This window comes from Heptranchias perlo, chromosome 25, assembly GCF_035084215.1.
Source record: "Heptranchias perlo isolate sHepPer1 chromosome 25, sHepPer1.hap1, whole genome shotgun sequence".
Classification (NCBI taxonomy): Eukaryota; Metazoa; Chordata; class Chondrichthyes; order Hexanchiformes; family Hexanchidae; genus Heptranchias; species Heptranchias perlo.
This window is the reverse complement of record NC_090349.1, coordinates 41,894,878-41,920,352: the sequence shown is the minus strand read 5'-3', so window position 1 is coordinate 41,920,352 and position 25,475 is coordinate 41,894,878. Positions and strand designations below refer to the sequence as shown.

Genomic DNA, 25,475 nt, shown 5'->3' with positions numbered 1-25,475 from the left:
GTTACGGTACTGGTACCTGTGGAACCAGGTATTACTCAGAGAATGAGTCACACCTGTAGGAAAGAACATGAGAGCATTGCAGGAAAGACACTAATGAGGAAATACAGTCCGGTTAGACCATCATTGTTAGTGGACAAAATCACACATTATGGGTACTTTATCAATTACTTAAAGGGCATTTCAGACTTTGAGACAATAAAAATGTATGGAATTAATGGAAAAATAACGGGCTGGATTTAAAGTTGACCAGGACATTCAAAGCAAAAGGCATTGATATTCCCAGGTCTCCCACTCACCAACTTACAACTGTATGTTGTAAGCGTGCAGTGAAATACTTTGGGATAGTCCATAAGAGATTGGGGAAGTCAAATTAGATACCGAGCAGACATTAGTTAGTTAGAGAACAGTTTGGAAAGTGGGAAGAGATGAAGCAAGGCAGAGGGGTCTGGGAGAACGCCAGAGTGCACAACTGTATAATCTCGGTGGAAGCTACATCCCACACAATACAATACTTCTGATCCATTGGTGTACTTACAAGTTCCAGACCTACATCAAATGGTCCAGTCATGAGGTAAAACATAAGTTGGTGCCAGAAGAGCTTCTATGAACATATGAATTAAGAGCAGTAGGCCATTCGGCCCCTCAAGCCTGTTCTGCCATTTGATAAGATCATAGCTGATCTGATTGTGACCTCAACCCTACTTTCCCGTCTATCTACTATAACCTTTGACTCCCTTGTTAATCAGGAATCTATCTAACTCAGCCTTAAAAATATTCTGCCTCCACCGCTCTCTGGGGAAGGGAGTTCCACAGACTCACGACCCTCAGAGTAAAAATTTCTCCTCATCTCCATCTTAAATGGGAGATCCCATATTTTTAAAACTGTGGCCCCTAGTTCTAGTCTCTCCCATAAGGGGAAACATCCTCTCAGCATCTACCCCTTCAAGTCCCCTCAAGATGATATATATTTCAATAAGATCACCTCTCATTCTTCTAAACTCCAATGTATACAGGCCCAACTTGTCCAACCTTTCCTCATAAGATAACCCCCTCATCCCAGGAGTCAGTTGAGTGAACCTTCTCTGAACCGCCTTTAAAACAATTAAGTCCTTTCTTAAATAAGGAGACTAAAACTGCACACAGTATTCTAGATGTGGTCTCACCAATGCCCTGTACAACTATAGCAAAACATCTCTACTTTTATATTCCATTCCCCTTGCAATAAATGACAACATTCCATTTGCCTTCCTAATCACTTGCTGTACCTGCATACTAACTTTTTGTGATTCATGTACGAGGACACCCAGATCCCTCTGCACCTCAGAGTTCTGCAATCTCTCCATTTAAATAATATACTGCTTTTCTATTCCTCCTACCAAAGTGGACAAGTTCACATTTTCCCACATTATACTCCATCTGCCAAATTTCTGCCCACTCACTTAGCCTATCTATATCCCTTTGCAGACTCCTTATGTCCTCTTCACAACTTACTTTCCTACCTACCTATGTGTCATCAGCAAATTTAGCAACCATACCTTCGGTCCCTTCATCCAAGTCATTGATATAGATTGTAAATAGTTGAGGCCCCAGCACTGATCCCTGTGGCACACCACTCTTTACATTTTGCCAAGCTGAAAATGACCCATTTATGTCTACTTTCTGTTTCCTGTTAGCTAACCAATCCTTTATCCATGCTAATGTGTTACCCCCGACACTATGAGCTCTTATTTTGTGTAGTAGCCTTTGATGTGGCACCTTGTCAAAAGCCTTCTGGAAATCCAAGTACATCACATCCACAGGATCCCCTTTATCCACGTTGCTTGTTACTTCCTCAAAGAGCTCTAATAAATTAGTCAAACACGATTTCCCTTTCACAAAGCCGTGTTGACTGCCTGATTGCATTGAGATTTTCTCAGTGCCCTGCTATAACCTCCTTAATAATAGATTCTAGCATTTTCCCTATGACAGATGTTAAGCTAACTGGCCTGTAGTTTTCTGCTTTCTGTCTCCCTCCTTTCTTGAATAGTTACATTCACTATTTTCCAATCTGATGGGACCCTTCCAGAATCTAGGGAATTTTGGAAAATTAATACCAATGTATCTACTATCTCTGCAGCCACTTCTTTTAAGACCCTAGGATGAAGTCCGTCAGGACCTAGGGACTTTCAGCTTTTAGTTCTAATATTTTTTTCAGAACCCTTCCCCTGGTGATTGTAAATGTTTTAAGTTCCTCCCTCCCTTTCATCTCTTGATTCACAATTATTTCTGGCATGTTATTTGTACCCTCGACTGTGAAGACAGACCCAAAATATCCGTTTAATTCATCGGCCATTTCCTTATGCTCCATTATTAATTCCCCAGACTCACTCTCTGGAGGACCAACACTCACTTTACTTATTCTTTTTCTTTTTTAAATACCTGTAGAAACTCTTACCATCTGTTTTTATATTTCTAGCTAGCTTTCTCATACTCTAATTTCGTCCTCATTATTCTTTTAGTCATTCTTTGCTGTTTTCTATATTCTGTCCAATCTTGACCTACCACTAATCTTCACAGAATTGCATGCTTTTTCTTTCAATTTGACACTATCTTTAACTTCCTTAGTTAGCCACGGATGGTACGTCTTTCCCCCAGTCTTTCTTTCTCACTGGAATGTATCTTTGCTGAGCGTTATGAAATATCTCACTAAATGTCTGTCACTGCATATCTACTGACCTATCCCTTAACCTAATTTCCCAGTTCACTTTAGCCAGCTCTGTCTTCATGCCCTCATAAATGCCCTTATTTAAGTTTAAAGTCTTAGACTTAATTTTCTCTCCCTCAAACTGAATGCGAAATTCAATCATATTGTGATCACTGCTACCTAGAGGCTCCTTTACAATGAGATCATTAATTAATCGTGTCTCACCACACATGACCAGATCTAGAATAGCTTGCTCTCCGGTTGGCTCTAGGATGTGCTGCTCTAAGAAACTGTCCTGAAAGCACTATGAACTCATCTTCCAGGCTACCTTTGCCCATCAGATTCTTCCAATCTATATGCAGATTAAAATCACCCATGATTATCCCAGCTAAAGGATCATGCTGCTATTTTGAAGCAGTCCAACTGTGCAAGTATATACTGCAGGATAGTACAAGGGTGCATGATTAAGTTTTGGTGGTGTTCAAAAGGCTAGGTCAAATGTTCAAAAGTATAGAACCACCTAATAGGTCATCTGGATCCTTCTCGATTAAGGCTTGGTACATAAACCAATGACATTTTAAGATAGGCTGAATGAGTTCCATCCCAGCTGGAGCAGGACCTCTGCATTATTTCTTACATTTATGAAATGTAAGGAATCCCCTCAGGTTTTGCAGTTGAAAAGCATAAAGAAGAATCGCAGACATTTAAAAGAAACCTGGGTGAAGGGCCAAGACCATAATGCAGAACACCACCAGGACTGAAGAGTTGGGAGAGAAGCAAGGTACAAGAAGTTATGGTTGTGCAAGGCCACACTTGGGTTTTAACACTTATATTTGTTGGTGGAAGACAAAAACTATTAACTGGTAGCAAGTTATGCAAATATATTCTTATTATCTGTAACTTGCCAGTGAGTGCTGTGCTTGTTTCTGTAATTACTGATGCATTTAAGGGGAAGCTAGACAAACACAAGAAGGAGAAAGGAATAGACAGTTATGTTGATAGGGTTAGATGAAGAGAGGTGGGAGGAGGTTCGTGTGGAACATAAATACCAGCATAGATCAGTTGGGCCAAATCGCCTGCTTCTGTGCTGTACATTCCATGTAATTCACTTCAGTCCCACCAACAAAACAGTATCTACAAGTAACTGGGAAACAGAAACCACAACCAATGGCACAGAGATGGCACATTCATTTTACTGAAAAACAAAGATCTGCCTCTGAATCAAGTCCTGTCTCACACAGGTGCTGAATTGTATAATGTTAAACAGCACTAAAAACTAGTTTCAACCAAATAGTTTAAACTGGTAGGACCGGTCCTGCACCACAAAGTACAACCTCTTGCAGATTACAAAAATAGCTTGGGGGGGAAAATTAAGGAAAAGGATTAAAAAAATTGAAATGAAACAATCCGATCTGTTAGAAGACCAAGAAAACAACTTCGCTGCACCGCATGCCGTTTGCAAAAACCTTTATTGCAAATTTCCTAACGAGACTATCAATTTTCAACAGTTCCATTTATAAGTTTCCCCCATTACAAAACAGTAGATCAAGATGGTTTGTTCATTCCAACAGAAAACAAGACTATACACAAATGTTCATGGTCCATGGCAAGCATATGCAAACTTATCAGATCAGGTTTTCTCTCTCAAAATTGAGCGACCCTTTCCGTAGGCAATGTCAGTGTAACTAGTTTTGTACATGCCAAATATCACACTGCTACAAATATAGATACTGCTGTGTACCAGCAGCATAGCTGTAGACAGTATAAAATCAAGAGGTCCCCTGTGAAACTATCACCATCTCTCCCTTTTCACATGCATTACTCATGCATCACATTTGTACCATCACAGACAGTATTCGGTTTCAGTACAAGTTCTGCTATATGATTTGATAGCAATGTATTTGGACCTGTATTGGTTTACAATTGTTCTGGGGGAGCTCTAAGGGGGACAACAGACAAAACCAAAAGGTGTTGGCATTGTACCAGTCTATCGCTGCTTGATTGTTCCATCAGGATATTCTAGTCAAGCATAGCCAATTTACAACAGAAATTTTCCCTCTTCCCCCTCCTCAATGCCCAAGAGTTTTCAGGATAAAACTTTACTTAAATCTGCAATGAACTTACCACTAATCTTTCTATTGTGTAATCTGTCAGTTACTAGTTTAACCAATTTAGACAGGGGGGAAAAAACTACAGTAAAAGTTTAAAAAAAAATCTTAAATGCAATCTTCCAGCATTGGTGTCATACCTGACCCATTCAGAAACCCTGTAGGGCAAAAATAATAATAAAAAAAAAACAACCTAAGAGTATTCTCATGTACAACTTAACTGAATTTTATTTAGTTATAAACCATGTGCTACCCAATGTGGGAATTCTGACATTTTGAGTCTTCACAGAAAAATGAAATTTTAAAAAAGTCAGTCATACACTGTAAAGCATGTTATAATCGCCAATTTTCAGGAATTAAAGCAATAGATTTAAATTATTCTCTCAGAAGACTGTAAATAGATAAGGCAGTAGTTAACACTCCTAGAATTTTCACCAAGGAATACATTAGCACATTTACGGTGGCTGATGACTGAGGAATGACATTCTGTGAAGGTACTGTATCTTCATAACCAATTTGGGACCACAGGGCAAAAGCCTAGAAAAGGGCTCACCTGTGTCCAAACCCAGTTCATTACAGTCTGCTGTATAAAAGGAAAGGGAAACAAGGACCAGGATTATTTAATTCTCTTCAGTTTTTTCACTGGTCGCTTCTGTCTTCTCGCATTCTTCCTCTTTGGTGGATTCTTTTTTATCCTCCTTAACAGATAGCTCCTCTAGCTTTTCAGCAACAGTGTCTGCACTTTCATTGTCACCTATTGGAAAACAGACATTGAAATGGGCATCAACAGTCCTTTTAAGAATAAAAACTTTACTCAACAGCAACAACTTGCATTTATATAGCACCTTTAACATAGTAAAACGTCCCGAGGCGTGTCACAGGAGCAATTATCAGACAAAATTTGACACCAAGCCACATAAGGAGATATTAGGTCAGGTGGCAAAACACTTGGTCAAAGGTAGGTTTTAAGGAGCGCCTTAAAGGAGGAGAGAGATGTGGAGAGGTTTAGGGAGGGAATTCCAGAGCTTGGGACCGAGGCAGCTGAAGGCACAGCTGCCAATAGTGGAGCGATGAAAATTGAGGATGCGCAAGAGGCAGAGTTGGAAGAGCGCAGAGATCTCAGAGGGTTGTAGGGCTGGAGGTGGTCATAGAGATAAGTAAAGTTTTATCCCGAAAACTCTTGGGCATTGAGGAGAGGGATTTGAAAACAAGGATGAGAATTTTTTTTTAAAATCGAGGCGGTCCCGGGCGGGAATCAATGTAGGTCATCGAGTGCAGGGGTGATGGGTGAACAGGACTTGGTGTGAGTTAGGATACGGACAGCAGTTTTGGATGAGCTCAAGTTTATGGAGGGTGGAAGATGGGAGGCTGGTCAGAAGAGCATTGGAACAGTCAAGTCTAGTAGTAACAAAAGCATGGATGAGGGTTTCAGCAGATAAGCTGAGGCAGGGGTTCTCCCCATGTCCTGACCAACATGGATCCCTCAGCTAACACCACTAAACATTATAGGGCCAATTATCTCATTAGTGGTACCTTGTATGCAAATTGGCTGCTATATTTGCCTACATAATAACAGTGACTACACTTCAAAAGTAATCATTGGCTGTAAAGCATCTTAGGATATACTGAGAACATGAAAGATACTATTTAAATACAGGCTCGTTCTTTCTTTAACGCACAAGGCAAAAGGGCAATTAAAGAATATAGTGTATCCACAGCAACGTACAGTAAGAATCCTGGATTGCAATCTTACCCCCCAGGTTTTCTCTAATCACTCTCTACTTAACCTTAATTTACTAGCGGGCAAAGTGGGGGTTAGGGAGAGAAGGGGCGAAAAATAGTTCGCCACTTGCAAATGGAAAAATATAGATTATATACTGGACAAACAAGACAAAAATAAAACACGTCTTATAAATCAGTAAGCATCCAATATATTACCCCTCTGTAGTCCAGCTGTTAGGGAATCTTTGGATTGCACTGTTTGAAAGTGATAATTCTTTTCATCAGACAACAGTAAATATGCTCCTTGGAGAAGCAAGTCAAGATATTTTTCTGTATGAAAGTTGTGTAGTTGACTTCTAAGAAGCTATCTTGCTAATGTATTGTTTGCACAGTGCACTGCACAAACTTGTCATAGCAATAATATAGCACGGAGAACATGACTGGGTAGAACTGTCAGTTATTGATGATATATGTTGATATTAACTTCAACCTAATGTGTTCTTACAAAGTCTTGAATGATAAAGGAGTTGGAGTACGATTCAAAATTAGTAGATTCCTGTTCAACGCGTAGCATCACAGCAAAACATTTATATGCCAGTTTCAAACAATAGATTGTTCAATGATGATGAAATTCATCACAACTACATGCTTGGATAGTGTGGTCAAGCATCCTAGTGACTGAAACCAGTTAAGTATTTTCACACATACATAAAATGTTATTATTGCATTATTATATGGCAAATCTGTTGTAAGATTTGATTTCACTTAACAGGCTCCATATTCAACTTAAACCTGAACTATTCAATTTCTCAGTTAGGTGATTTTTTAATTGCATAATGCATTATTTATAATTTCTTATAAGCATTTTACTATTTTGAATACGTTGCAAGTCAGAACTAATAAGATGTCTTACCTTTTAGTTTCATCTTCTCCTTGCATTCTTCAAACTTTGCCTTAAACTTCTGTGCATCTAAAAGGAAAATGAAAAACATTAACACTGCTAACGCCTACAAGAATAAAACTTTCTTTGCGGATACTATGAGATGTACTTCAATAAGCAAGTAATTTAATTACCCAGAATATGGCATATTACAAGTGTAAAGACTGACCCAATGTACTGCAGCAATTCCATTACTTTGAGCAATATTCAATTTCCTGGATACTCAGAGCAGAAGTATATAATGTTCTGCCACTGAAATCTGTTAGAATTTGGACAATGTCCAAGTTCAGCACAACTTAGCTGCTTGGAGAACTGGATACTTTCATGCAGGATATGATGGTTTTGATATCATAACCATCTTATTGTTGAAGGTACTAATCATTCTCCCATAACGTTGCATGGGAGAGTCAGGATCAAGTGTGATTTTCAGATGAAGCAAGGTTAGAAGTCCGGAAATCAGTGGACCAGAGCATACAGAAGCAATTTGGTCCCCATTTTCAAATCGTACATTTTGTCCATATATTTCCATTACAAATTCTTATGCCCGCATTTATAATGGAAACTACTCACGTTGCATTACTTCCTCCTGCCAGTGGTGGAAGGGTCACCTTCCCAAACTGAGTTGTGAATTTCGATCGCAGTGGGAGTTTTTTTTGACAGGCTGACACGATATACTAATCTTCTACCTTCTCCAGTCAGTGTACTGTGTCAGCTTGTCAAAAACTACAGCAGTGGGACTTGGTCGGAGCGCATATATATGCAGGAAGGGGTGTGGGTCCAGGATCTTGGAGCTTTTTCGTTTAAAAAAAATGTTTTTGGGATACAGTCCCCACCGCTTATAGCGGGCGCGTCCAAGATTGAAGCGGTGTGTGTGTTTAACATTGGCCCGTGTGTCTGGAGGATTTAAGCGGGTGGGGGTTAATTTACAACAATTGTTCTATGTATTAAACACGGTGCTTGAATAGAAAAACCAAATAAACTATTAGTAACCAACATTAAACAGTTCTTGAAAGACAATTTTTCACAATTTCAGCACATCGTTTAATAAGCATAAAAGAATAGAATCATAGAAGTTTACAACATGGAAACAGGCCCTTCGGCCCAACATGTCCATGTCGCCCAGTTTATACCACTAAGCTAGTCCCAATTGCCTGCACTTGGCCCATATCCCTCTATACCCATCTTACCCATGTAACTGTCCAAATGCTTTTTAAAAGACAAAATTGTACCCGCCTCTACTACTGCCTCTGGCAGCTCGTTCCAGACACTCACCACCCTTTGAGTGAAAAAATTGCCCCTCTGGACCCTTTTGTATCTCTCCCCTCTCACCTTAAATCTATGCCCCCTCGTTATAGACTCCCCTACCTTTGGGAAAAGATTTTGACTATCTACCTTATCTATGCCCCTCATTATTTTATAGACTTCTATAAGATCACCCCTAAACCTCCTACTCTCCAGGGAAAAAAGTCTCAGTCTATCCAAACTCTCCCTATAAGTCAAACCATCAAGTCCCGGTAGCATCCTAGTAAATCCTTTCTGCACTCTTTCTAGTTTAATAATATCCTTTCTATAATAGGGTGACCAGAACTGTACACAGTATTCCAAGAAGTTGATTATCTGAAGCTGATTACCTTCGGTTATATTTTAAAATTCTCATCCTTGTTTTCAAATCCATCCATGGATTCGCCCCTCCCTATCTCTGTAACCTCCGCCAACCCCACAACCCTCCCAAGATCTCTGCACTCCTCCAATCCTTGCCTCTTGCGCATCCCCGATTTTAAATCACTCCACCATTGGCGGCCGTGCCTTCAGCTGCCTAGGCCCTAAGCTCTGGGATTCGATCCTTCAAGATACTCTTTAAAACCTACATCTTTGACCAAGCTTTTGGTCACCTGTCCGAATACCTTGACTCGGTGTCAAATTTTGTTCGCTAACGTTCCTGTGAAGCACCTTATGATGTTTCACTACATTAAAGGCACTGTAAAAATGCAAGCTGTTGTTTTTTTCTTTAATAGACAAGCAGGTAACAGTACTGTCACTAGATCTTTTCTGGTTAGGGCTTTTCCCTCTGAGAATGCAATTGAAATATGTACCTAATTTACGATGGATTTACCACCCTCCGCGAATATGCGGTGGGGACTGTACTTTTAAACAAAATGTGAGCTATACTTTGCAGAGTATCTCCTTGCGTTGGCAGCAGCTAAGAAGAATCTTCCTTTAAGTTCCCTAAACATTCACTCCCTTCACCACCTGGCTGCAGTGTGTACCATCCACAGGATGCACTGCAGCAACTCGCCAAGGCTTCTTCGACAGCACCTCCCAAACCCGCAACCTCTACCACCTAGAAGGACAAGAGCAGCAGGTACATGGGAACACCACCTCCTGCACGTTCCCCTCCAAGTCACACACCATCCCGACTTGGAAATACATCGCCGTTCCTTCATCATCACTGGGTCAAAATCCTGGAACGCCCTTCCTAACAGCACTGTGGGAGAACCTTCACCACACGGACTGCAACAGTTCAAGGAGGCGGCTCACCACCACCTTCTCAAGGGCAATTAGGGATGGGCAATAAATGCTGGCCTTGCCAGCGATGCCCACATCCCATGAACGAATAATAAAAAAGTTATCAGTGCATCTGCAAGGTGTGAACTACAGAATAAGCATAGCTGTTTCTGCCCAAAATAAACAGAGTACTTAAGAACTCTATAACCGGCAACTGTGAAATCAACGTTAATGCAAATGGAAATAGTTATACCTTTTTGCCCGTTTGAAACATGGACGTTTTAAGTGGTTAGGATTGTATCGGCGGCAGTGGAATTTATTACCCACCCAGAGTTGCCCAAGGGCATCAAGAATCAACCAACCACAAACTGTGGGACTGGAATCACACGATGATCAGACCAGGCAGGGGAGGCTCCCTTCCCTGAATGGAATTAGTGAACCAGTTGCATCTTTATGACAATCCAGAATCTTTCATGCTTATTTTTTCTGACACAAGCCCACAAGTTACCAGATTTGTTAAATTCAAAATACAACTTGCCATGGTGGCATTTGAACGCACGACCTCCAGCATAGTGTCATAACCAGAAGGCTACCTATCCATGGCTTGAGCGGTAACTGTGCAGAATTTTATTCACGTGTGTTAAAATGGTTTACATTTCAGGCTTCAGTTAAAAGACAAGCTGCTTTTACGGATCAGTTTTTAATTCTACGCATTTACCTTTTGTCCTCCACAGCCAACCCCATTCTTGTGCTGCCACCCAATGGATTTGTATTGGAACTGCATGCTCACTCACAGCCAAAATACAGTACCAGTAAAGGGCTTTACATAGAATTTACAGCACAGAATTGCACTCAATATTACTATGACAGATTTATCATATTAATTGCCAATCATAGTATCACCAAAGGTGCAATTGGCACTGCAGGTAAATGTTAATGTTTTTAAAAATTGATTTTTCCATAGGTAGAGCTTGACACAAAGTTTCAACAAATTTTAATATGGTATTTTAACGACTCAGTCACCATTTTTAATGTACTAGTTATCTGTAGTGCCACACATGGTGGTCAAGACCAATTTGAATTTTCCAGAACAAGCAAGAATGGAGGATAATTAGTCCAATATAGGCAGGGAAGGGGGAAGAAGACAGTGGGAGAGGAGTTAGGAAGAGGGAGGGGGAAAAGGGAAAATGAGAAGGGAGGAGGGAGACAGGACAGGAAGAGGAATTAGGGGAAAAAGGGCAAGTCATCAGTGCTGGGAGGTGTGGGGGAGGCTCCATCAGCAGGAGTGTACCACAAAGTCCTTTTGGCAGGAGGTAGCTGCCCAAAGCTTGTCCAGCAGTGCTAAGAGTATGTTTTACTTTAACTGCACTTTCACCAAGAACTATACACTTGTTCTCTTCTGATTTAGCAGGTTTTTTTGGGTGAGCGTTCTCAGTTTGTTTTCTGACATTGTTGCTCAGGGCCAAATTTCCATTTTTACTTCTTTTGCTGTCTCACGTCTACTCACATCGCTTTCTTCATGAAGTGCCTTCTTCATGTTATCCACTTTGGGACGTTGTTTCTGTTTAATTTTTATTTTAATAAAAAAGGTTCACCGACAAAATGAGCTCACTGATTGTATATGAGTACATGCTTCTATTTATACTTCCTATATTGCCAGACTGGGTCATTTGTTTAATGGATCATTGCCTGGGATTTGATATGGGTAGCATTTAGGCTGTCACATAATGTTAGCGAGCACCTCATTGCTTTCAATTTGTCACATAACTTTACAGTGATAAAAAAAATTATGCATCTCAAAAAAACTTATTCCGCCCAGGAATCCTACTGCTACCATCAAACTAGTGAGCCAGTACAACCCTTTTCCAATTAAGCTATGTCAAATGTTATAACTATTCCAAGAACACCAATAACAAAGAAGCAGCAGATGAGATGCACCTCTTCTCTGCAATTCCCCACAAGGTGCCGCCTAATTTTAATTTGGACAATCTGGGTTGGTTACAAACTACAGGACAGTACTCCTACTGCAGAAGATACATCAGAACATTGAACAAGTGTGTCAATCTAGGTGAAATATATAATTTCAGTTGGGTTCTTTAGGAAAATAAAACTCATGCCGACAGACAGTTTATTTCCAACCCAAATACTTACTTTCTTTATTCAAGAACCGGATAGCCAAAAGCTCAGGTTTGGGTTCTTCATCGGCAAAATCAGCGGGTGCATTCCAGACCCATGCCCGGTCACTACCAACATTAGGCCTTAGCTCCATTGTAGGTGTAACTAGGAATAAAAAGACATAAAATTAGTGTTTCACTCATCAAAATAAACAATGGCCATTTGCTCAATCATAAAAACAGCAGCATTTACATTTGGCCAGTTGTCTGAAGTAAGCGTAGTATTTTATATAGCATCAATTTGTTTAATACAAAATCAGCCATACCGGAGCAATAGGCTTCAATTTAGTTCAAAAAGACAATTCCTCAATTTTCAGTGGTCAATATTTTCAAAAGCTTAGGAGAACCAACCTCTCATCACTCTTTCAAATTGTGGATTCTTCTCCCTTTAACTCTCATCTCCTGAAGCCGGTGGCTCATTGCTCCAGGCACAGGTGCACAGGCCCTGCAGCCCTTTGGTACCTCACTTGTGTGTCCATTCTTTGTGTGTGAACCAGGACAAGTTTGTATTGACTGAGTATTCAACTGAGAGACCAACACAGCTGAGCCCAATCTGGTGGCCACATGTGCATTTCAAGGGCAGTGGCTGGGTAGCAGAAAGCAGCAGGAATCCTGGCTAAATGCTGACCCTTCACTAGCCAAGGGCAACCAGACAATTTCGAAGAATAGCTGACTCAGCACAGACTGCGGATTGGAAGCTGGTCTCTGTGGCCTAGTGCACTCACTGATTTACACTCAATGTTCTGTTGCTTTCGTGCAGGTTTCAGAGGGCAACAAAAAGTTCAATTTGGTCCCCAACAAGTAACCTCAAGTTAGTGGCTGGCGGAAGAAACACCCCCAGGACTGCAAGTCCATCCTAAGTGGTAACAAGAGAGCTGAAGTCTCGTCAGGGGAGAAGAGAGGGGGTGGCGAAAAGAGTTGGAAGCTGAAAACTTTGTGTGTGTCTCTCTCTTCTCCTTTATTCCACTATTACTGGAAACCAGAATCAGGAAAAGGGATAGAAAAAAAAAAATCATGGCAGGAAAGGCAGAACATGGACATTGACATTTCACATCCTGGAGCAGAAAACTACATTCTTGACATTAGAGTTTCTTACCAACAGTCTGAAGGTGGTCTTTCTGTCTATGAGTTATGCCATTTATGGTTTTCATGGCTTAAAAGACAGCTTCTATCCCATTTCTCTCTTTTTACCAGAGTGCAGATTATCCAAAAGATTTCACCATCAGGGCACCCAAATATTTTCAGCCTTAGCTGATTATGCAGCAGCTTCTACAACACTAACAATAGCAGAAATGTAATTCTTCCTCAAATGTAAAAAGGAAGCAGCAAGCCAGAACCATAGCACGTGGAGATAAGAGTACTCCAAAGGATTATTCAAATCATTGAATAAAATCTTTCAGATTCAAATCCGTTTCCAGTGGTGTGCCACAGGGCTCAGTGTTGCGTCCCTTGCTGTTTGTGGTATATATTAATGATTTGGACTTGAATGTAGGGGGCATGATTGGCAAATCTGCAGACGACACAAAAATTGGCCGTGTAGTTGATAGTGAAGAGGATAGCTGTGGACTCCAAGAAGATATCAATGGGTTGGTGGAGTGGGCGGAAAAGTGGCAAATGGAGTTCAACCCGGAGAAGTGTGAGGTAATGCACTCAGGGAGGGCAAACAGTAAAAGGGAATACGCAGTAAACGAGAATATATTGTAAGGAATCTTACAACACCAGGTTATAGTCCAACAGTTTTATTTGAAAATCACAAGCTTTCGGAGGCTTTCTCCTTCGTCAGGTGAAGTGTAGAGGAAGTGAGACCTTGGAGTGCATGTGCACAGGTCCCTGAAGGTGGCAGTATAGGTAGATGAGGTTGTGAAGAAGGCATACGGAATGTTTTCCGTTATTAGCCGAGGTATAGGATACAAAAGCAGGGATGTAATGATGGAACTGTATAAAACGCTGGTAAGGCCACAGCTGGAGTATTGCGCGCAGTTCTGGTCACCACATTACAGGAAGGACGAAATTACTCTGGAGAGAGTGCAGAGAAGATTTACAAGAATGTTGCCAGGGCTTGAAAATTGCAGCTATGAGGAGAGATTGGATAGGCTGGGATTGTTTACCTTGGAGCAGAGGAGGCTGAGGGGTGACTTGATTGAGGTGTACAAAATTATGAGGAGCCCAGATAGAGTAGACAGGAAGTACCTGTTTCCCCTAGCGGAGAGTTCAAGAACTAGAGGGTATAGATTTAAGCTGATTGGCGGAAGGACTAGAGGGGACATGAGGAAAAACTTTTTTTTACCCAGAGGGTGGTGTGTGTATGGAATTCGCTGCCCGAATTGGTGGTAGAGGCAGGGACCCTCAACTCTTTTTAAAAGTACCTGGACCTCCACCTAAAGTGCTGAAAGCTACAGGGCTACGGACCGGGTGCTGAAAGGTAGGATTAGAATGGGCACCTGGTTGTTCTTTGAGCCGGTGCGGACACGATGGACCGAATGGCCCCCTTCTGTGTTGTATCTTTTCTATGGTTCGATCAGAGACTGGCCTATGTATCCAGGAGTTTTACCAGGATGCAAAATTAGTAGCTCACACAATGAACAAAATCAATGCTGATCCCCAAAGAATCATCTAAGTTGACTTACAACTACTGAAGGCAAATTTACAAGTATAATTTTAAACTTTGGAATAAGTGACCTACGATAGTGGTTTGCACAGATTTTGAGAGTTTTATCTCTCCTCATCAGAAGGCGAATTGTTCCCTTCTCCTTGTGCTTCAGCAACTTCACATCCCCAGTTCCTCGTTCTTTCCACTCAGGAGGATCATTCTCTGACGCATATCTAAAAAGTTTTGCACGCCTGATGAAACAAAAAATAAATTAGGCCAATTAATATCTTACCGTTTTTCTTCTCAAAGCATTTACTGGTGTTCACTATCTACTTTATTTAAGGGGACTTTCGGTACAGTAGATCAGCATATTATCCTTTCATCTGTATTGGAATCCAGAAAAATAAAGGTACTATGTGAAAAGGGTTGGGAAGGCAACTGATAGACAAGGGCTCCCTGCAATTCCATACTGGGTGCTTGGTTGAGGTTAAGGCATATTGTTGGGCTAAGCAGAGGGAGCTTCAGTTTGGAGTTTTCTGTAGTATAGCTGATCCGATTTGATTCGGGACAATACAGGGTCCCCAAATTTTTGTTGGGTCTTTCTCGCACATAACTCTCAGTTTGATAAACACAAAAATTCAAAACATAATTAAAGTAAAACTTGGGTACTTTGCCCTCCCAAAGGGAGTTTTTTTTGTTCCAACAATAATGTTTAGAAAAAAAAGGTAACACTCCCTCAATACAACCATTTCTGACCATCGATTATGGGTCAGTGACCCAATACCACCAGCCCCTAGATTACATGCAGACTGGAAAACGAAGTACAGGTGAACAAGGACACTTAGCTGAATTCTTTCCTCAAACATACCCATGAGTGTTGTGTTGTATTTAAAGAGAAAATTGGCAACTTGAAAGTATGTATTATGCGTAGGAGGTTTATGGGAGCTAAGGCTCTATTAGAATATGATGTTATAGCTTTCCGAGTGGAAGCAAGTCTCACCCCAAGCACAACAGGTATCTGCATACCATGTACAAGCCCCACCACTTAAACCGTCCCATTTATCCCGGACAGTCGCCTATATTGGGCAAACGGTGCTAACCATTTGCCAGTACCATAGGCGTCAATTACAAAAGCGCCGTATAAACATAAGAACATAAGAAATAGGAGCAGGAGTAGGCCAATCGGCCCCTCGAGCCTGCTCCGCCATTCAATAAGATCATGGCTGATCTGATCCTAACCTCAAATCTAAATTCACGTCCAATTTCCTGCCCGCTCCCCGTAACCCCTAATTCCCTTTACTTCTAGGAAACTGTCTATTTCTGTTTCAAATTTATTTAATGATGTAGCTTCCACAGCTTCCTGGGGCAGCAAATTCCACAGACCTACTACCATCTGAGTGAAGAAGTTTCTCCTCATCTCAGTTTTGAAAGAGCAACCCCTTATTCTAAGATTATGCCCCCTAGTTCTAGTTTCACCCATCCTTGGGAACATCCTTACCGCATCCACCCGATCAAGCCCCTTCACAATCTTAGATGTTTCAATAAGATCGCCTCTCATTCTTCTGAACTCCAATGAGTAGAGTCCCAATCTACACAACCTCTCCTCATATGTCCGCCCCCTCATCCCCGGGATTAACCGAGTGAACCTTCTTTGTACTGCCTCGAGAGCAAGTATGTCTTTTCTTAAGTATGGACACCAAAACTGTATGCAGTATTCCAGATGTGGTCTCACCAATACCTTATATAACTGCAGCAATACCTCCCTGTTTTTATATTCTATCCCCCTAGCAATAAAAGCCTTCTTGATCACCTGCTGCACCTGCAAACTAACTTTTTGATTTTCTTGCACTAGGTCCCCCAGATCCCTTTGCACTGCAGTACTTTCCAGTTTCTCGCCGTTAAGATAATAACTTGCTCTCCGATTTTTCCTGCCAAAGTGCATAACCTCACATTTTCCAATATTGTATTGCATCTGCCAAATCTCCACCCACTCACCCAGCCTGTCTATATCTCCCTGTTGGTTTTTTTATGTCCTCCTCACTCTCCACTTTCCCTCCCATCTTTGTATCATCTGCAAACTTTGATATGTTACACTCGGTCCCCTCCTCCAAATCGTTAATATAGATTGTAAAGAGTTGGGGACCCAGCACCGACCCCTGCGGAACACCGCTGGCTACTGGTTGCCAGTCCGAGAATGAACCATTTATCCCAACTCTCTGCTTCCTGTTAGATAACCAATCCTCCACCCATGCCAGAATATTACCCCCAATCCAGTGATTAGTCTCCCAGGGGAAAGTCTAACGCATAATGGATTAAGATGGTCAGAAATGGTTGTTTTCAGGGAGTGTTACCTTTTCTTGGGTAAACTATTGTTTGAACAAAAAACCATATTAAGCGAACTGGCTATTTCAGGCAGTTCAAGCAGCTGTTCGGTCACCTTCCATCCACCCTGCAGCACTGTTCACAGTTCAGGAACTTTAAAATTGACTAGAGCAGGTCTGAAAGAAGTTAACAAACTTGGCGGTGCAGGAACTTTGAAATGAACCAGGGCAGGGCAGTTTCATTTTTATTATTTAAAGTGGCTCCACTGACTGGAATTAAGACTGTAGTCTGTACCGTAGTTAAAAATGAATTCCCAATCCAAGCTTATAAATGCCTTGGATCTCATAGGATGGGGAACAGAGAACTATTAGCCCAATGCATATTTGGCTTGAACAAATATTTCTTTCAGCACTCGCCAGAAAAATAATTTTTGGTTGCTTAGGAGTCACTTGATTGATTAGACAGTCAACAAAGAAAACAACAGCTGTCAGGTATTCGAGGACACTGGCCCCGACGCTTTCACACAGGTTTTGGAAGGAGGAGAGTACTCTTTTGAACCAAAGTACTTAAAAAAAAAAAAAAAAAAATTATTCTCGATTACAGCGTCTCCCAAGCAAATTGCGTTGGTACCAACGGATTTGCGATGATGGGGACTGTAATATACTGTAACCCAAGCGAGCATTCAGACACTGTTAAATGCTTTGAGAAAAAACATTAAAGAATTTTTTATGGATTAGAAGTCAGTGGGGAAAAAAAACCCTAAATTTCCATTAAAAATACCAAACCACCCATAGCAGCAAACTTTTCATATCTGGAATGAAGAGCCAATCATAATCTGCATTGTCCTTCTGCTAACATCTTCCCTCCCTGGAATAGCAGAGAGCTAAATTGGGGTTGAAGTCATAAGAAAACACCTGTGGTTCACTCACCAAGCTAAATGAAAAGCAAACAAAAACAGGAAACAAGAAACTTTTACAGCTATCACAAAATTGGTAGCCTAAAATATGTGATAACACAAAACAGAATCTTCATTCCTTAAAGAATTAGACCCCCCCCCCCTCCCCAAGTTGTTTGATGTTATTATACATCACCATCAAGCTAGTTTTTTTGGCCCTAATCAAAGCCACAGTGATACTCTATGATACTGTGACCATGGTGCACTATCCATCCTCACCTGTCTGCAGCCTTTGACGCTACTGACCACACCATCCTCCCCCAACGCCTTTCCTCCGCTAGCCAGCTGCCCTCGCCTAGTTCCATTTTTATCTACTGGGTCGTAGCCAGAGAATCTCTCGCAATGGCTTCTCTTCCCTATTTCTCATCTACACGCTGCCCCTCAGCGACATCATCCGAAAACACGTCAGGTTCCACGTGTGCGGTGACGACACCCATCTCTACCTCACCACCACTCTCTCGATCCCTCCACTGCCTCTGTGCTGTCAGATTGCTTGTCCCACATTCAATCCTGGATGAGCCGAAATTTCCTCAAATTAAACACTAGGAAGACAGAAGCCATTTTCTTCGTTCCCCGCAACAAACTCCGTTACCGTGCCATAGATTCCACCCCCCTCCCCGAGGCTGAACCAGGCTGACAGCAACCTCAGCATCCTATTCGACCCTGAGCTAAGCTTCCGACCAAATATCCTCTCCATCAACAAGACTGCCTACTTCCACTGATGCCCATCTCCGCCCATTTGTTGCTGAAACCCCGGTCCATGCTTTTGTTACGTCCAAACTCAACTATTCCGATGCTCTCCCGGCCGACCTCCCACCTTGCACCCTCCACAAACTAGAACTCATCCAAACTTCCGTATCCTAACTCGCACTAAGTCCCATTCACCCATCACCCCATGCTCATTGACCTACACTGGCTCCCGGTCCACTTACGCCCCAAATTTAAAATTCTTTTCATTGTGTTCAAATCCCTCCACGGCCTCGACCCTCCCTATCTCTAAATGCCTCACATTGGGGATGCGCTCTTGGATGAGTTCTGCTTTTCTATATGTTCAGTACACTCCAGCGCCATCCTCCAGAGTCAGGCTGACTGTTCCACGTACACAAGTGTCAGATTGGTTCAGGTAGCACACTCACTGCAGGACCTGAGCACATAATCAAGGCAGACACTTCACTGCAGTACTGAGGGAATGCTGCATTGTTATAGGCGTAGTCTTTTCAGATGTTAAAGCAAGGCCCTGTCTTCAGGTGGAAGAAAAATATTTTTTAAAATGCAGGGTGCTCTCCCAGTGCCCTAGCCAACATTCATACCTTTATCTGGCAGCCTTGGCTCAGTGGTAGCACTCTCGCTGCTGAGTCAGAAGGTTGTATGTTCAAGTCCCATTCCAGATATTTGAGCGCATAATCTAGGCTAACACTTCAGTGCAGTACTGAAGGAATGCTGCAGTCATGGGTGTCGTCTTTCAGCGAGACATTAAACCTAGGTCCCGTCTGCCCCCTCAGGTGGACGTAAAAGACCCCATGGCACTTTTCGAAGAAAACCAGGGGAGTTCTCCCTGTGACCTGTCTAATATTTATCCTCAACCAACATCACTAAAATAGATTATCTCTTCATTATCTTGTTGCTGTTTGTGGTACCTTGCTGTGCGCAAATTATCTGTTTAATTTCCCTACATTACAAGTGACTACACTTCAAATGTACTTCAATGCACTATCGCGTACTGCTCTCCTCTGCCAAAACTGTTCACTATTCCAGGATCATCCTGGAATGCAAAGATAACCCCCGACTTCTCTTCACTACAAGCCATCTCTTAAACCATCTCCTCTGCCCCCTCCCCCTCACCTCCAATAAAAAGTGAGGAGCTCATGGACTTCTTTATCACTAAAACTGAGACCATCCATTCAGCTGCCTCTGCCACTTCTCTCCCTTCCCCGAAGCCCACCAAGCCAAATTTCCCCAATGGTCCCCCCGCCCTAGCATCCTTCTCTAGTTTCTCTCCTATCTCCCCTCATGCCCTCTCCAAGCTCATCTTGACTATGAGATCCACCTCCTGCTCCCTCGATCCTATTTCCATTAAACTGCTGGCCACCCAACTTCCCTTCCTGGCCCCCATGTTGGCTGATATTGTTAACGCTTCCCTCTCCTCAGGTACTGTCCCCCTTCCCTTCAAATCTGCTGTCATCACACCCCGTCTCAAAAAAACCACCCTTGACCCCTCTGACCTTGCAAACTACCGCCCCATCTCCAACCTTCCTTTCCTCTCCAAAGTCCTTGACTGCGATGTCGCCTGCCAAATCCGTGCCCATCTTTCCCATTACGTCACATTTGAATCCCTCCAATCAGGTTTCAGTCCCTGCCACAGTACTGAAACGGCTCTTATCAAAGTCACAAATGACATCCTATGTGACTGCGACGATGGTAAACTATCCCTCCTCATCCTCCTCGACCATGTCGGCAGCCTTTGACACGATTGACCACACCATCCTGCTCCAACGCCTCTCCTCCGTCGTCCAGCTGGGTGGGACGGCGCTCGCCTGGTTCCATTCTTATCTATCCAGTCGTAGCCAGAGAATCACCTGCAATGCCTTCTCTTCCCGCTCCTGCACGGTTACCTTTGGAGTCCAAGGATCTATCCTTGGCCCCCTCCTATTTCTCATCCACATCATCTGAAAACAACATCGGATTTCACATGCAGCACGCTGACGACACCCAGCTCTACCTCACAACCACCTCCCTTGACCCCTCCACTGTCTCACATTTGTCACAATGCTTGTCTGACATCCAGTACTGGTTGAGCAAAAATTTCCTCCAACTAAAACTGGGAACACCGAAGCCATTGTCTTTGGTCCCCGCTGCAAACTCATTTCCCATCCACCAACTCCATCCCTCTCCCTGGCCACTGTTTGAGGCTGAACTAGATCATTCAAAACCTTGGCGTCCTATTTGACCCTGAGATGAGCTTTCGACCACATATCTGCTCCATCAAGACCGCCTACTTCCACCTCCATAACATCGCCCGCCTCTGCCCCTGCCTCAGCTCATCTGCTGCTGAAACCCTCATCCAGGCTGACCTCCCATCTTCCACCCTCCATAAACTTGAGCTCATCCGAAACTCTGCTGCCCTAACTCGCACCAAGTGCCGTTCTCTCACCCCTGTGCTCGTTGACCTACATTGGCTCCCGATCCAGGAACACCGTGATTTTAAAATTCTCATCTTTGTTTTCAAATCCCTCAATGGCCTTGCCCCTCCCTATCTCTGTAACCTCCTCCAACCCTCGGGAATCTCCGCGCTCCTCCAATTCTTGCCTCTTGCACATCCCTGATTTTAATCGCTCCACCATTGGTGGCCATGCCTTCAGCTGCCTAGGCCCTAAGCTCTGGAATTCCGTCCCCAAACCCCTCCGCCTCTCTCTCCTCCTTTAAGACGCTCCTTAAAACCTACCTCTTTCACCAAGCTTTTGGTCACGACCTAATATGTCCTGATGTAGCTCGGTGTCAAATTTTGTTTGATAGCGTTCCTGTGAAGTGCTGTGGGGTGTTTTACTACATTAAAGGTGTTATATAAATGCAAGTTCTATCCTTTAACCAAAAGCAGATTAACTGATCAGTCACCTCATTGTTGCTTGTGGGACCTTGCTGTGAGAAAATTGGCTGTTAGATTCCCCAACAAAAATATTAGTGGCTACATTTCAAAAGTGGCCATGAAACATTTTGGGACGCCACTACGTGTGAAAGACGCCAAAAAGACCGGAAATAGTGATACAAACTAGATCCCAGGGGAGAACAGGAGGCCAATGCTGGAGAGCCCAAGGCCAGACACTAAAAGGGGGAACAGGCCCAGAAGCAAGTGACTGCACTTTCCCAGATAAGCTGCAGTCCTAATCAATGCAATAGCAGGTAGACCTCGTCTAAGCAGTGCAATGATGGAGAAACAAGAGAAATTGGAAGACAAGCCCAAGACAAATAGGAGTATCAGATCTGGTCAGAAACAGGTGAGTAACAAAACCATCCACCACAAACAGAGCACAAGAGACCAAGCTAAAGCTGACCGTACACCTGCATATATAAGTTGGACTGAGTTATTCGCAGGCATGTTATACGACTTTGTACTGTACTTCATTATATCTTACTTACATTCTGAAAAGTTCCTCCTCATCTTCTTCCAACGTTTTCACCTCTTGCTCAGGAAGAGAAACTATTGGCTCAAAGTGAGGATCATGGTTGGAATCTTCAGTCACAGTCTCTGCAGAAGTATCATGGTCTCCTGCTTCCTGGGGAAAGACAAAACATGAAATTAGTGTCTTTTCAATCTAATTTATATTATGTAATTACATTTTGTAATTAAATGTAATTTTGTTGGCTATAAAAACATTTACTTGCTTAGATAATTTAAGGGCCACTTTCTCTGACTGAATTCGATAACAAATTAATGTTGAAATTCTAACACCTAGCTACACAACAATTTTGTAAATTTGGAATGCAGGTGTTGGTTAAACTGAATGCTTAACATCCCACTAAATCCTATGAAGGATTTCAAGCCATTTCAGTATGCAAACACTAATTCTTACACTGCACCAAAATGAGTTATGTGCAGGTGTAGTATGAAACATCTTCCTCTTTTTGTTATTATTATACACGCCCTTTTCATTTTCAGACTCTACTCCAACACCTTCATCGTTGGCCTCCCATTCTCCTCATTTCAAACTCCAACCTGTCCTCCTCCCCTCAAATTCCAATGGCTAGGGTTCTCATCTCTCATCACTTTCCAGCAACGCCTGATGGATGAAAGCATGGACTTGTGGTCATCAGGAGGATAGAATCAGGTATGGTTGTGATACATCCAAGCATGGTTAGCTTACTATCACTTACTATTAAGGCTCACACCTGAACAGTGGCCACTTGGGAGAGTTCCTGGAGGGTGCCAACACACATGGCACCATACCCCAGGAAGGAGTCAACATCTTCAGAACTGGAGGTGGAAAACTGATGAGGAAAAAAATGCAAGGCCATAACTGAAATTCATCTAAATTAGTTGGCTTTCTTGTTACATTTTGTGCGTGCATATATCTACATGTTGTTTGAGTAAAAAGCAGTTCTTAATCTATATTTCAGGCAATGTATTTATGAATCATCAAATCTGCACTAACATATGTCATTTTGTCCAATTTAGATAAGTAGGGTTAAAGGTTCTGCCTACTATTTTGAAATGCTGATCAGTCACTGCAGGATTTATAATGCAGCCAGCCATCAGGGAGGAAACTGATGTCAGCTTAAATGAGCAAATAGCATTTACAAATAACAAAACACTGGTCAAAGATGACCTGAATGGGGGGAATTAGAAAGCACGTGGGATGCCAGCTCCTCTCTGGTATGACACAATGAGTGTCTTACATTAAACCTGCTGAGACACAAAAGCATGTTTTAACTGTTGGAAGGATTGGACAGACTAAAGTTTTTTTTTTTGCTGGGAGTGGGTGGGGGGGGGGGGAGGAAAAGAGAAAGAAAAAGAGAGAAAGAGGAGAGTAATTTTTCAGTTGAAAAATATCAGTACCAGGCAAACAACCTTTTTAAAAAAAAAATCTACATCCAGGGTCAGTATCTAGCACTTGCAGCACAGCTATATCATGAGCAAGATACAGAATCTGCTCCCCAAATGTACCGTAACCCAAAATTCACAAGAGTACCCTTAACAGAATACATTTCCATTTCCCACACCAGTCACTACTGTGACTCAAATGAGGATGCCAGTTTTTTCCTTTGTAGACTGGTGTCCACTATGAAATGGAATAAGGCCTACAAACTCATTTCATTTCAGATATTCATCAGAAACTAAGCTTTCACCTCACTGGCTGAAATGCATTCAGACCTAGGTCCCAAACATGGAGTTTCCAAGGCAAAGAAAGTTGAGTACCACCATTTAATGCAACAGGAGTGAGTACATTTCCTTTTGATCAATGATCACAGAAAATAATTATATAAATGCAAGCTCTTGACATTGGGATTCATTCACTAGGAATGTGAAGGATCATGTGTTAAGTTCAATGGGAGAGTTTTACCTTTCAAAACATAAAACACTTTTCTCAGCCACCAAAATAAAGTTAAATTTGCCTTTGCTGCAAACACAATAAATAACCCACAAATAAAAACAAACAATGTTTAATCCTAAAAGATTTCTTCAAAACAATATCAAATGTCAAGCAATTTGTAATGAGTACACAAAAAGGAAAAGTTAAATATTTTTATGGTAATTTTGCAGAGATTCAGGAGGCCCAAGTGCAAACCCAGAGATATTTGGCCTCAAAATGTCACTTATAAGCAAGCTGATCCAGTCTACCACTGGGAGGGAAAAAGTCTGCAGTCCTGGCAAAAATTATGCAAGCCAACATTACACGGACAGAAAGTAGAGTTAAATGGCACAATGAGGATACATCAGTTCATGAAGAATAAGGAATGAAAAAACAGCAAGAGTGATACAATGTGAAATTTAGACCCACACTTACTTATACCTGGGAAAACCACCAGCTCCCTAGAATAAAATTCAGATACAAACTACAAAATTTACCCCATCTATTTAATAACTACCGTAAGAAATTCGCCTGTCACATATGAGACGACAAAACTATGTCACAGACTCAATATACAACATAAACTACACTGATCACAGGTTCTCTTTAATTTATAGTCACAGTAAACCAAGTAGGATGATTTTATGAAAGATCCATCATTTTCAAAAGAATTGTTAAATCTAATAAATATATGTGTAGACATTACCTCGCATCTTTTGCGGCTGGCTATAAGATGATTAACTACACCGTTGTCTAATAAACCACATCTTCCTAATTAAAATAACTAATACGAAAGAACAAAATTTAATCACTTCATCAATCCACATCGAAAAAATATATATATTTTTTTTTTAAAGATGCAAATCCAAATAGGCCACCGCTGGACCAGGGGTGAATTTTACTGCAGAGGGGGGGGGGGAGGGGGGAAGAAGGCCTCAAGCAAAGAGAGAGAAAAAAAAAGAGGAAAACAAACAAAAACATTTTCACAGATACAGTTTCCCTCCACTTCCTCCCCAGTCTTTAAATCTTAACCATCGATTTGAATGACAGCGGCCTCTCCATCTCACGCTCTTCCTCTCCCTCTCTCGATTCAGGAGTAAAATCCTAGCCGGCTTTGGCGGATCTCATCCAAAAAAACAGCCCAGCATTATCATGACTTTCAATACTTAAAAAAAACCGTTAGTTATAAAATTCAACAGAAATATCCATTTGAATGAAAAATAGAGTCTCCGAACTTCAAGTGCATGCGGATACTTACTCTCTCATCTGCCATTTTAAGGGATGATGGTTTCGGATTATGGATAACAGACAATAAAGCTTCTCTCCCCGTTTTACTTTCGCGCTTGATTTTTCACCCAGTTTACCTCAGTCCAATATGGCCTCCCTAGCAACGGGGAGGAACCTTTTTCCT

At 41.9% G+C, this 25,475-nt stretch overlaps 1 protein-coding gene across 1 annotated transcript; it reads right to left on the bottom strand.

Moving 5' to 3' along the window:
- Window positions 1-4,133: 4,133 nt before the first annotated feature.
- Window positions 4,134-25,441, bottom strand: ranbp1 (RAN binding protein 1). Its single transcript, XM_068006130.1, has 6 exons — window positions 25,323-25,441; window positions 22,134-22,270; window positions 14,816-14,973; window positions 12,110-12,238; window positions 7,427-7,483; window positions 4,134-5,545 (listed from the first exon to the last, which is right to left on the bottom strand). Exons 1-6 carry the CDS (start codon window positions 25,335-25,337, stop codon window positions 5,412-5,414), a joined length of 630 nt encoding a protein of 209 aa, XP_067862231.1. The 5' UTR covers window positions 25,338-25,441; the 3' UTR covers window positions 4,134-5,411.
- Between the last annotated feature and the right edge of the window lie 34 nt (window positions 25,442-25,475).